General features: G+C 48.3%; 3 protein-coding genes across 3 annotated transcripts; 2 read left to right on the forward strand and 1 right to left on the reverse strand.

Moving 5' to 3' along the window:
• The first annotated feature begins 43 nt into the window (after positions 1–43).
• On the forward strand, positions 44–9,730 carry C8Q69DRAFT_471427 (ataxia telangiectasia mutated). The gene is made up of 9 exons (XM_028630900.1): positions 44–364; positions 414–456; positions 524–1,873; positions 1,940–2,280; positions 2,339–6,800; positions 6,862–7,252; positions 7,306–8,367; positions 8,414–9,371; positions 9,432–9,730. Exons 1-9 carry the CDS (start codon positions 286–288, stop codon positions 9,449–9,451), a joined length of 8,706 nt encoding a protein of 2,901 aa, XP_028484400.1. The 5' UTR covers positions 44–285; the 3' UTR covers positions 9,452–9,730.
• A 215-nt stretch (positions 9,731–9,945) lies between these two features.
• Positions 9,946–12,068, forward strand: C8Q69DRAFT_419550 (UPF0052 domain protein). Its single transcript, XM_028628376.1, has 2 exons — positions 9,946–10,473; positions 10,549–12,068. Exons 1-2 carry the CDS (start codon positions 10,269–10,271, stop codon positions 11,952–11,954), a joined length of 1,611 nt encoding a protein of 536 aa, XP_028484401.1. The 5' UTR covers positions 9,946–10,268; the 3' UTR covers positions 11,955–12,068.
• Positions 12,069–13,185, reverse strand: C8Q69DRAFT_471432 (hypothetical protein). The gene is made up of 3 exons (XM_028630901.1): positions 13,028–13,185; positions 12,508–12,972; positions 12,069–12,431 (listed from the first exon to the last, which is right to left on the reverse strand). The coding sequence occupies exons 2-3, from the start codon at positions 12,944–12,946 to the stop codon at positions 12,199–12,201; spliced, it is 672 nt and encodes a 223-aa protein (XP_028484402.1). The 5' UTR covers positions 12,947–12,972; positions 13,028–13,185; the 3' UTR covers positions 12,069–12,198.
• Between the last annotated feature and the right edge of the window lie 42 nt (positions 13,186–13,227).

Here is a 13,227-nt window from a genome sequence, read left to right on the forward strand (position 1 = left end):
AACGCGACGTCAAAACTCCGACTTACTGTCGGCGGAGCTCAATAATGATTCCCGCAACCCGGAACAGCTTCTGTTGCCCTGACCAGGGGAGCGCCCAAACCAACAAAGGATGTCAAAGAAAACAGCTCTCTATTAACTCTCGTAACCATCGATTCAGTGCACCACATTGTCGTTTCTGTCATACTCACCATCGTATGGCTGCAAGATAAGAGCTGCAGGATGCGCCGATGATCCATGTACCACAGGTTGAGCTTGGTTGAATAATGCTCACCTGGGTTGTATACAATGGGGCAGATCACTCTCGACGGATCGCTTTTGCTACTGTCTTCTGACAAGCAGAAGGAGCGCACTGATGGCTTGGGAGGTATAAGTGCCCTATCGTCTTAACCTCAGCATTAACTAAATCTCGCTAGACCTTAAGCACATTCTCCAGCAGAACAAGCAAAATGCAAGACTGTAAGACGACGACGAAGACTATCCCGATTTCTGGAACGGTATCACTAATATGCATTATTTGTTTCAGAGATGCCTTGAGCGACAAAGCCTGCCACAAGGTCTTCGAGGCCCTCTTCCGGTTTGTTTCGGTCGAAAAGCCTACTTATAATAGGTCCAAGAGCACGAAAGCAACATCGTCCTCGCGACTGTCAGCATGCGCGTCTGTTCTGCGGACAGCAGTGGAGGGGTCTCTGCGCAATCTGCGAACGAAGTCAGTCCATGCGGTTCTTCATCATATAATACAGACCATACCTGTGCCCGGGGAGGGGCTTTGGGAGACTCTTGCCAGCGACTACATAAAATGTTTGCGGACTTTGCTACAATATCCTCCCCATGTCGAACATCTAGGGGACCGTGAATGGCAAGATGCCGTGGATTTCTGTCTCCGGAGTCTTGCAGCGGTCGACAATGAAGGCAATGAACTAAGCATCCGGATGAGCCATCGTTCATCTTCGGAAGCCTGGGAATCTAGCAGTACTCGGTTGACTCCTATGAGGAGGACCTCTAGTCAGGCTCCTAGATTGACCCAATCTGATGGCCAAGGCAACAGAGGCATTATCGAAGAACTTGTAATTTGTATCAAGCTGCTTACCTCCAGCTCAAACGCCCCTGTTCACTCTACTTCCGAGAAGATTCTGAATGGGCTGACAGATTTCTTGATCTCATTCCCGCAAGCTGGCGGTGCTCACCAAGCTGCGTTTAGTACGATCAATACAATTATCGGCAAGGTTCTATGTGACCAGTCCGATATTGTCCGCGAGTTCTTGCTTGACGTTATTCCCGTAATTCGGCGACTTTGGCACACAAAGCTCACGGGGCTGAAAGATGAAATGTTAATGACTATTATGCGGTGCATGGATGTCCTGGTATACATGGCCCGGACAATGCCTTCGGAGTCACTGGCAGCGTCAATTGAAGGACTACTGGATACAATTCACTTGGACTATCTCAGAAGGACGGAAAAGGAAGTCTTGCAAATTGATGACCTCGTTTTCTATCCGGATTGTTCTATACGGCAAGACTCTCGATGGTTCGGTCCACGTCTTGGTAGTTATAAATCAGAGCACAATTGGACTGTTCTATGGACCATAGCGAGACTATCGGCCTTGTCGGATGATATGAACGCCCAGTTCACGCGACCGGTCGCAGATGAAGTTCCAAGCAAGAGGCAGCGTTCTCTTTCGAAAACCGAAGAGATTCTCCAAGATTCTTTCTCATCAACTGGCACTAGGAGAGCTTGCGCATTACAGCTGATACCTTTCATGATCGAAAGGCATATCGGCAACGCATCGAAACTGGAATTGCTCGAGCGTCTTCCTGTTAATATACTCGACGATAATGGCTTCTTGGCATCATGGACTCTGCTTGCAATTTCGAGGTTCGTCACAGTGCAATCGATCAAACTAACACTACTAAGTCCGGAACTGACAGTCAGTATCAACAGCGTTGGCAGTGATAGTTATACGAGGTCCCATTTGATTGGATCTAATTGGCGGCAGATCTGGGATCTAGCATCACGAGCTTCCGTTGTCCAAGTAACCTCGCGCGCAGCCTGCCATTTGATGCGAATAATCCTTCACCATCAGCTCTTACCGTATCCTGAAGCTGTAGAGAGTACTCGATTAATGCTATCATCAGTGGATTTGAAGGGCCCATCAGTCCTCTGCGACACTTCCTTGGCTTTTTGGACACTAGTTTCGAAGATGTGTGCGACTGTCAGTCCGGGCCTTGGACTCGAGGCTTCGAAACAGATTTGCGGATGGCTCCGCGGAACCTGGTCAGTAGGTATGGGAATCTGTCCGAGAGAAACGGATTCGTGCTTTATTTGGCTGATATACAAAAGGGACCGCCACAGATAGAACCACAATTTCCCAGGTAGCAACATTTGCACGCCCTTTCGATCTATTGAACCTTCTGCTTGCCTGCACTAATAGATCAATATCGTTTTCGAGCGTGGAATTTCGCGGCGTGGCAGGTTCATTCGGTAGAAATTGGTTCAATTGCCATCGCAACCGGAGCTTGCATGAATTTCTCTTCTCAATAGGGGAAGATCAGTCTTCAAACCCAGTGTGGTCTGCAGAAGAGACGGTCATTCGGCTGGAGGCAGCAACACGGCAAGATCCAGCAGATCTCGTAATGATTGAACTGCTGCAAGCAAAGATTGACGCCTTTGCCCAGGCCTGGAGAGAACTATCTGGTGATAAATCATTTTACATCGCAGTTGACCTCGTGCAGATATTTGTTTCCTTGTGCGCAGTGGCGGTTCTCTTCACTGAGTGTCTCCCAGGGTCACACGGTTCCCAATTGCAGGATCTACAGAAGAGTACCCGTAGTCTGTGGGAAGATGTATGCTTATTCTTGGCATCTCGTGAGGTCGATTATCTTCAAGCAGGTTTGGAGGTGTTATATCCGTTGGTCTCCTCAGCTCCACAATTGAATGATTCCAAGGACGTTGTCTCAAGTGCTCTTTATGCCCTTGTGCCGCCGATAGTTGAGGTCCTTGAACGAAGTAGACAATCGCAGCCGACAGACTCTTTAGCTCTTGATCCCGAATCAATGGACCTTGATGATCCGTTCTCAGACCGCATGGGTCAAGAAGCAGCCGATGATTCTATTACTGCGTTGAACCGAGAAGCTGTGCCGACACTACCAGATAATACCACATTCCGACGTTTCATGACAATCCGGCTTTCGATATTCCAGAAAGGAGATGGCACGATCTCACCAAATCCAACATTAACCGCGCCACTGGTTGAATACTTGACTTCGTTGGATGAAACTGACATCCTATCTACGCAAGACCTATTGCCCAAAGTCTTTCTTGCTTGTATCCCCATGGGGAGGGCTGTTGTGCTTGAGATTCTTGAATATTTTGGGGAAAGATGTCTACAATCATATGCTCTCGAGCGGTGCGAGAGCGCTCTTTATCTTTGTATCCGTATGATGGGCAGTTTCGTGGACGTCTGGACAAAAGAAGAAGAGGATGACCTCCATGATTCTGCGTCGGACATATACATATGGTTTACAGATGTTCTATTAGCGAGGAGGAAGGCTTCCCCAAGGGTTCTCATTGCCCTTGCTGAACTCTTTCAGAGTGTTCTCGCCTCTAATCCTGGCTACGAAAGGAATGACTCGGGACCGTCACCGCGAACCAGCCTTTTCAATATTCTTCGCGAAGGCGATATATCGGTTAAATTCTTCCTGGCGAGGCTAGTTCCGAGTATTTTCAGCAGGTACCTCCTCACGGATCATGACGCGATATTCGATGATGTGCTTGATAGCCTCCCGCGGGACCCAGATTGGACTGAAGGAATAGCAGTTCGACTATATGCACTGGCTCAGTTGGCATCACGGTGGCACACGTTGCTTCGCAGGAGCATCTACCACATGTTTGAAGCACCCGGCCAAGTGCCACAGTCGGCTCCTTATGCTGAGAAATGCTTGAAGAATGTCTCCGACGCGCTCGGTCTGAAGGACGCAAAGGGGATATTCCGACTATTTGCCTCTCAGATCATATATACGTGGACCGAGTCGCAGTCGATAAGCTCAATGCCTTTCACAATCTTCGGATACAGTAGTCTGAAAGACATGCTACTGGACGTCCAAGACGAAGTAGTGGGTCAGATCATGATGCGAGCAAACGATCAAGAAGCGAGCGAAGCTTCTGTCTTACTGGGTGTTCCATTCACGGATCTCCTTTCGGAGTCATTCCACAAAGCCGAAGCATATACAATTGCTCGTGATATCAGCATACCACCTTCTCAGAATAGCCAACCAAATGGCGTTGAGAAGCGTATAAAAAGTACTCTTGGAACAGATCAGTTCATAACCCTGGTTGAAGGTCGTTTCCCGCAGATCGTCGCAACACTTTTTAGGTCTCTTGACAAGGAAGAACAGATTGAGAAGGCATTTACTAAACGTGCACACTTCCACTACGCACTGGAAACCCTGAAGCGTATTATGGACAAAGGCGCCTCCGCTGCTATTCTTCCTGCTAACCCGCAACCTTCATTCAGAGCCCGCTACCTTCTCGATGAGCTGGAATTTCTTTGTAGGCGAAGTGGCTATGACCTCGAAAAAATGTGGACTCCAGCTCTAGCTTCTTTCGTCTGTCGAACGCTTCTAGAGTCAATGCATCCCTCTCTAGGCTCCCTTTATGCATGTTCAGTCATTCGCAAAATCCGAATTCTGGTGTGTATAGCAGGACCCGTTATGCTTCAAGATTATCCATTGGAACTCTGTCTCCATGCGCTTTGCCCACTTCTCACGGACTCACAATGCTGCGAAGATGCGCTGGGTGTCTTCTGGTATTTGCTGGAAGCAGGTCAGGCATACCTCTCCGAGAATCCTGGATTTACTGCCGGCATAGCAATTTTGACACTTTCTTCATTGAGCAACTTTCTAGACTCCAGCGCAGAAAGCACCAGCCAGGAGAGCCAATATAGAGCGACTTCATCCAAAGCGGTTGAATTTCGCAACTGGTTGGGTAGCTTTCTGAAGAACTACAAGGCATCAAGTATGGATGAAGGGACCGAAGAGTCTTTCCAGCGCATGGTTAGATCATCACAAGGGCTGCGCGTGTCCGGAAATCCTACGAAAGGTACCCACGAAAGTGATTTGCTGTTCGAACTACTGCAAGATAGAGCCTCTGGGCGAAATCTCCTGAGCAGACCGATATCTGATTTGGTCATATCGCTCGTTGGCGCACGATTCCAGAAGTCTCCAGATTCCCGCAGTGATATTCTCGGTGAAGATGATGTTGCTGCCGCTAATGCAGTAGCTGTCTGGGAAACCGTTAGAAGTGGTAATCCTGGAAGCCAATACCGGCTATGGGCTGCTAGAGTCATTGGAAGAGCATACGCTTCGACGGGAAAAATCAGTGATGCTCTCCTGAGGGAACAAGATCCTGATTTATTCAAAGATCGGTTCCGTGGACTAGGATCGGATCCCTATTCTTCATCCAAGATTGCCATACTTCAAATGCTTTGTGAGGCTTTGCCTAAGGGCGGTGCTTTTGAGGGTGGTCTGATCGAGCGCACATTGCAAGTTATTATCAGCAAGCTCTCTGCTTATCCCGAACTGGAGCATTGTGGCCATGCTGTACCAAGTTCTTTGATGAAAAGTCTCATTTGGGACCCTTACCAGTGCCCTGCTATATCACTCTCCAGCTCTGAAATAGAGTCTCTCGAAGGCAGGATAGATTGGGACAACAGACTCTCTGTTTCTCATTGGGCTCGCAATATTGCTCTATCCCTCGCAACAGCAGCCGCAGATGATCCCGTCATTGGCCCTCTTGGAAAGGTCCTGTACTGGATCCCAGAGCTATCGGTGAGATTATTGCCTTACATACTTCACGACGTCCTGCTTTCGGAAGTCGACGGTGATCAGGTTTCTAGGCGGGCGGTCTCCGAAGTCTTCCGACGGTGTTTACGCGATATTGATGAACGGAGCGTGCCGCACGCTCGGCTGGTGATCAATACGATACTTTACCTGAGAAACCAACCAAAGCCTCACGAGTCAACAATTGTGGACCGTGATGAATGGCTTGATATCGACTACTGTGAGACTTCCTTAGCTGCTACTCGATGCCGAATGTATAAGACTTCGTTACTCTTTGCCGAAATCCAGGCTTCGCGTTCTATGAAGACCTCTCGAAGATCTTCCGCCGTTAGACAGAGCCTCCCTATCGATCTACTGCACGACATATTCCGAAATATTGATGATCCAGATTCTTTTTATGGCATCCAACAAGAGGCGTCTTTGAGATCGGTGATGGAAAAGCTTGATTATGAAAGTGCAGGAATTAAGAACCTTCTCTTCCAGAGCGCTCAGTACGACAGTGATGTGCAGATGTCGGGAGAGGCAAGCGCATTTTCCGTCATTAAAGCGCTCAATTCCACTAATCTGCAAGGGCTCGCGAGCGCAATGCTCTCATCTCCTGCTGCTTTGAAGCGAACGTCAGCTCCGTTCGAAAGTATGCTTTCAACAGCGATGAGTCTGCAACAATGGGACATTCCCGTTCCATCTTCCAAGACTTCTCCAACTGGTGTGCTTTTCAAGACGTTCCAAGGTCTGAGTACTTCAGAAAGCAGCACCGACATACCAAAACTTCTCGATGAATCTTTCGTAATTCTGCTGGATCATCTCGGTGAGAGTAATCAATCTGTAACATCGCTACGCAGCGTGATGAAGGCTCTTGGTATATTGACAGAGGTTGACGAGGTGCTGTGCTCATCATCTTCCGCGCAGATCGAAGACGAATGGGAGAAGATAACATCACGAGAGAAATGGTTCAAATGGGAGAGGTACGTTAAAAGAACATCATGTGCGTTGTCCCGGCTTGATATCTGATGACTATCTTTCAAGTTTCCACGACATCGATCAAATTCTACACTGCCGTGAGGCACTTTTCTCGTTAATGAGCCACAAGGATCATCTCAGATCATCACTCAATTTAAGTTTGGAATGCACCAATCTCCTTCAGGCCAAGGTGATTAAAGAATCTCTTAGCATCGCCAGAGATCATCAGATCCCCCAAGCGTCTTTGAGATATGCTATTTCTCTATCGAAACTCGCTCAGGTCTGCGACGATCTCGGTGTCAACATCGATGGATCAGCCAAATTTGACCTTGCTAATGTCCTCTGGGACCAAGGTGAAATGACGACATCTATCCAAATGCTGCAACAAGTGAACGACCAGAACGATCTACACAAACAAGCCATCCCAGTTAGCCGTGCTCTACTACTTTCCAGTCTGGTAAGCATTAGACCTCAGGTAAGAGAGAGTGCTAGATATCTAATGTGCTATAGGGTCATCACGTCGCCGAGGCTCGCTTAGAAAAGCCCGAAGCCATTATTCAGGAATACTTGGTTCCTGCAGTAAAGGAATTGAAATCTAATTTGGTAGGGGAAGAGCCCGGTCGTGTTTTCCATGTGTTCGCCGCCTTCTGTGATCAGCAGCTGCAGAATCCAGACGGTCTGGAGGACTTCAAACGTGTAGAGCAACTCCGGGACCGTAAAGAGAAGGAAGTCATTGCCCTCGAAAAAATGATGAAAACTGCAGAAGGAAGAGAAAGAGAAACGCTGAAGATGCACAGGACGAAGGCCAAGCAATGGTTCGAACTCGACGACCGCGATTACCAACGGTTAAAGAAAGGTCGAGAAGCGTTCTTACAGCAGTGTCTCGAGAACTACCTACTTTGCCTTAAAGCAAGTGACACTCACAACAATGACGCTCTACGTTTCTGTGCACTCTGGCTGGACAATTCGGACAGCCAGATCGCGAACACTGCTGTTTCCAAGTATATCTCTCAGGTCCCGAGTCGGAAGTTTGCCCCATTGATGAATCAGCTATCTTCTCGGTTGCTTGACGTGCCGAACGAATTCCAAACGACACTATTTGCTCTTCTATTTCGCATATGTGTCGAGCATCCGTACCATGGTATGTATCAGATATTTGCTAGCAGCAAGTCTAAAGCCGGCAAGGACGAGACGTCCGTGGCTCGCCATCAGGCTGCAGGGAAGCTTGTGGATAAATTGAAGAATGATCGACATGCTGGCTCGACTTGGGTCGCTATCCACAACACGAATATCAGTTACGTCAGGTTTGCTATTGATAGGCCCGATGAGAAAATTAAGACCGGGGCCAAAGTGCCGCTCAAGAAGCTTGCTACTGGTCAACGTCTAGAGCAAGATGCAACGAACCTGAAGTTACCGCCGCCTACAATGCGGATTGAGCTTCGAGTCGATTGCAATTATAAGGATGTCCCTAAGGTCGTCCGCTTTCATCCCGAATTTACTGTCGCTTCGGGAGTCAGTGCCCCTAAGATCGTAACGGCTATTGCTAGCGATGGTCAGCGGTATAAGCAACTGGTAGGATGCTGCATCTAGCTGAAAGGACTATATTGACTCGCTACAGGTGAAAGGAGGAAATGACGATCTTCGCCAAGATGCTATCATGGAGCAAGTATTCGAACAAGTCAGCAACCTTCTGAAGGACCATAGGGCCACACAGCAGCGCGGCCTAGGTATCAGGACATACAAAGTCCTTCCACTCACTTCCAATGCGGGAATCATCGAATTCGTACCGAACACAATTCCATTGCATGACTACCTGATGCCTGCGCACCAGAGGTACTTCCCGAAGGACATGAAGCCCAATGCTTGCCGCAAGCATATCAGCGATGTACAGACTAGGTCATTCGAGCAGCGTGTCAGGACGTTCCGCCAGGTCACAGACCACTTCCACCCCGTAATGCGGTTCTTCTTCATGGAAAAGTTCAACAACCCCGATGACTGGTTTTGCAGACGTCTAGCGTATACTAGGAGCACCGCTGCAATCTCCATTCTGGGTTACGTTCTCGGTCTTGGAGACAGGCATGGCCACAATATTCTCCTCGATGAGAAGACAGGAGAGGTAGTGCACATTGATCTTGGAGTAGCCTTTGAGCAGGGTCGTGTGCTTCCCGTCCCTGAAGTTGTTCCTTTCCGCTTGACTCGGGACCTAGTTGACGGAATGGGAATCACGAAGACAGAGGGCGTCTTCCGTCGATGTTGTGAATTCACTCTTGAGGCCTTGCGGGAAGAATCGTACAGCATCATGACGATTCTTGATGTCCTTCGCTATGATCCTTTATACAGCTGGACTGTATCACCTCTGCGGATGAAACGGATGCAAGAGACCCAGGAAGCTGGTGGCGGTGCGCCTCAACTGCCTATCGCAGCTGGAAAGGGCACAGGCAATGAACCAAGTGAGGCGGACCGAGCCTTGACAATTGTTGAAAAGAAACTGAGCAAGACTCTGAGCGTGACTGCGACGGTGAACGAGTTAATCCAGCAAGCCACCGACGAAAGAAATCTCGCTGTTTTGTATTGTGGTATGTGCTCTCTTTTCGTTTCTACATGGAACTTCGTTAAGCTAACTGCCAAATTTGCAGGGTGGGCTGCCTATGCATGAATGATTTTGTTTCGCCGCCTCGAGGAGGGAGTTTAGCGAAGTGAGTCTTTCATGACGACCTTAAAAGGATATATATTCTGTCTCCAAAAAGATGCCAGTATACTGTTGCTTTTGTGGCCTGCCACTGCATAGTTACAAATGGGGCGTCCTGGAAAACAACCCTCACAGGGAATTCTGCACATAATAAGGTACCTAGGTATTTAATGTTTAACGTTTGGCCTAGCAATAAGAAAATGGAACGATTCCAGTAGTCAGATAGTATGTATAGAGGATTACCGAATACTTTAATCTCTTGCGCTGCAATCTGCGTATCGTATTGAACTATCTACCTACGTAAGCAGTAGCTAGTTGCTCTCTTGAATTTGAGGATAGGGCTCGTATATGGGAAGTTCAATTCAGAATTACTACCATAGATATGATCACGTGATTCAGATTCGCAGACCCACTTGACCACCCGATTAGGAACGTCCCAGTTTGAACCTTGTAGCTAGAGAATAATACTTGGCTTTACTTGCATTGATAGATCTCTTCTTTGTTCCAAGGGACGGATTGAGGTCATATCCGCTACAACTGCGCCATTTACCGTTGCTCCTTTTGGTACTCAACAGTAGTTGACACCATTGGGAATTATTTATGTCATCATTCCTGATAAGCCGGTTCTGATGACTCTACAACATGGAAGCAACGGGATTCTAGAGGCTGAGTTATTTGCGCTGGAGACTCCACTTGTCTCCTAATTGATTTTGACATATAAGGACCGTGTAATATCTTGTGGACTGTCTCTCGTGCCTAACCTATCAGCGAGCACGTAACGACGATGACGACCAACTCCCTCATGGAAAACCGGGGGATAGCTGTGTTCTCTGGTGGGAGTGCAGCTAACAACCTTGTCGATGTCTTCGAGACAGTGAGAGAGAGCAAGAATTGTCCTCTTAGCTACATCATCCCCATCAGTGATAACGGTGGCTCATCATCAGAGCTGATAAGAGTATTCGGAGGACCAGGTATTGGAGACGTCCGAAGTAAGTTCCAGTCTATAGAAAGAAAATACAAGCGTAACTTTTTGTTTGCGTCCAGAACTAACAATAGATAAATAGGCAGGCTGGTGCGGCTCATTCCGGAATCACCACCGAATTCTGAACGTGGGGCTATCAAGACGCTCTTCAACCACCGACTTAATGCCAATGATTCTGTGTTAGCCCATGATGAGTGGCATTCAATTGTCGATGGCACTTCAGAACTCTGGAAGACCATTACGCCTGCGAAGAAGGAGCTAATTCGTTCCTTTTTCAACCTGCTAAACCTTGAGATTCTCAAGCGTGCACGTCCACCAACGTCGACGTTCGACTTCACTTCTGCAAGCGTTGGCAACCTATTTCTGACAGGGGCACGTCTGTTCAGTGGTAGTTTCGAGAGTGCCATCTATCTGCTAGGCAGCATATGTGGAGTACCTTCAGATCATGTCCGTGTGATCCCGGCGATCAACTCAAACTTCTCACATCACATCTCTGCTTCCCTTGCCGATGGCACCATCATCGTAGGCCAGAACAGTATCTCCCATCCTAGTGAGGCATCGGCTCTCCAACCCCACCCAGGTGGGAGGCGTCCTAGCCTGTTGCTAGCGGACGGTGACGAAGAAGAGTCATCTGATGCGTCGGATGCGGTCCCTTACGAGGAAGATCACTTGCCAGGTTCCCTTCCTACACTACGCAACAAAAACATCTCATTCAGCAAATCGGGAAATGAGGACCTCCCATCTCGTATCTCCCGCATCTGGTATATCAATCCATATGGTCAGGAGATTCGACCGCCTGCAAACCCGCGTGTGCTGGAAGCTATCCGTGACTCTCAGGCTATAATCTATAGCATTGGGTCCTTATATACGTCTATCATCCCCGTGATCATTCTCCGCGGCGTTGGCGAAGCCATTGTATCCAGTACCGCCAGACACAAGATTCTTATCCTGAATGGCTCCCTCGATCGAGAAACGGGCCCACCGTCACAACCATTCACGGCTGTTGATTTCGTCGAAGCTATTGCTCGTGCTGGAGAGGAAAGTCGGAGTCGCCGTTCAAATCATCGAACCGAAGTCGCACCACAACCTCTTTCTCCGACTATTGCTACTAACCATAATACTATTGATTCCAATCCGTCTACTTCACCATCACCTCCTACCCCGCCTACCATTGACCTTCCGTACACCTCTTATATCACTCATATCCTACATCTCGACGGGCCGGGAACGCCTAAGGTAGAACGTGAGCGTCTTGCTGATATGGGAATCGAGACATTACGGCTATATGGAAGAAAGATCATCTCGATGGATGAAGACAGAGAGGTGGTACTCGGTATGCAGTATGATTCGACAGCCCTTGTCCAAGCGTTGGAAGTTGTGCTAGGGAAGAAAGGGGACGCCATGGTCAGGGGCCTTGGAGGTGGTGTGAGTAGGAGGAATACTCTCGAAGGCAGAGTGGGAAGAGACAAATCGAAATCTCCTAGATGATGTAAGAGCACAAAAAATATACGTAGATGTAGGGTGGATATAGGCGCACTAGACTGACATTTGGCGTGAATTGCATACGGGCAAAGATGGCATGTCTACTGTTTGATAATCAGGTTATCCATAATTTTATTTGAGAAACTTGGTATCTAATCCATGACTATGCCCGCTGTGAAGTTGTAATCCATGAACGCCCGCTCCGCATATTCCCATAAGTACATAACGAACCCCCTCGAAGGATGGATAGCTAAATGCTTTCTGTAGTCTGCGGTTCTCGTGGCTGATGGTTGTCTCTTTTTTTGGTCATTAGCTTGAGTGTCAGTGGCACCAGATTTCTCCTTGGCCCCGGCACATCATTGCGTGTAAGTGGTTTTCGACACACTGGACAGTTTCCGCGTGGCCCTTTACCAGATGAGTCCGATCGCTGCTCTTCGCTGAATTTGAGGGTATCAATGATACATTTGTGACAGAAAAGATGGCCTATTTAGATGACAGATATCCAGTTAGATCTGAGTTCTAATCACTTTGTACCGCACAAAAAGGGTCTGGTACTTACCACAGATCGTACTGGTCGCATCCACAGGGGTGTCCATACATACAGGGCATTTGTAGGCCGTCAGAACGGACCGCCCCTCCCCATCCCTTGCAGGACCCTGAGCTCTGATTGCATCTTCGCGCTGCTTGGCTAAAGCCTTAGACAGAGCGTTATCGTCCTCCACTTCCGTCAAATCGACAGATTCTATATTGCTATCGTCTCCTACAAACATAGGAGCAGCAGCTGACGACGACGACGCTCTTGTAGAGGGATCTGAGACGTCTAACCGTCGGCGCTTTGCACCACGTGGTGGTGCTTCAGTCGACCGTGATGATGATTGGCTTGTGTCTCGAGATGAATTGATGATGGGGGGAAAGTGACGTGAAGAAGAGCCTTCTGCAGGTGGCTGATGCGATGAACTGGGTGCCAAATCCACCACTGATGGAGAGCTCCGATCCATGATAGTAGAGGAAATACGCGAAAGAACTGTATATGTGTTAGCAGAACTCTCACTTTTAACCTCCAGATAGTCGGCGATTACCGGTGTAGTGACGAAACTCCGCAGGTTTCTAGGTAGACGTTGTCTGAGGGTGACTGCACTCACGATTTGCTGTACAAAGATATGCTCAACTAGCCATCGAAAGGCGAGTGTTAATGAGCAATGCCATTCCCAGAGATGGCCTGGAGAAGTAGTGGGGTGGACGGCAGAATAATAATAATGCAGAGAAGAAGCCGATGTCA

This window comes from Paecilomyces variotii, assembly GCF_004022145.1.
Source record: "Paecilomyces variotii strain CBS 101075 chromosome Unknown C8Q69scaffold_7, whole genome shotgun sequence".
In the NCBI taxonomy this organism is placed as follows: Eukaryota; Fungi; Ascomycota; class Eurotiomycetes; order Eurotiales; family Thermoascaceae; genus Paecilomyces; species Paecilomyces variotii.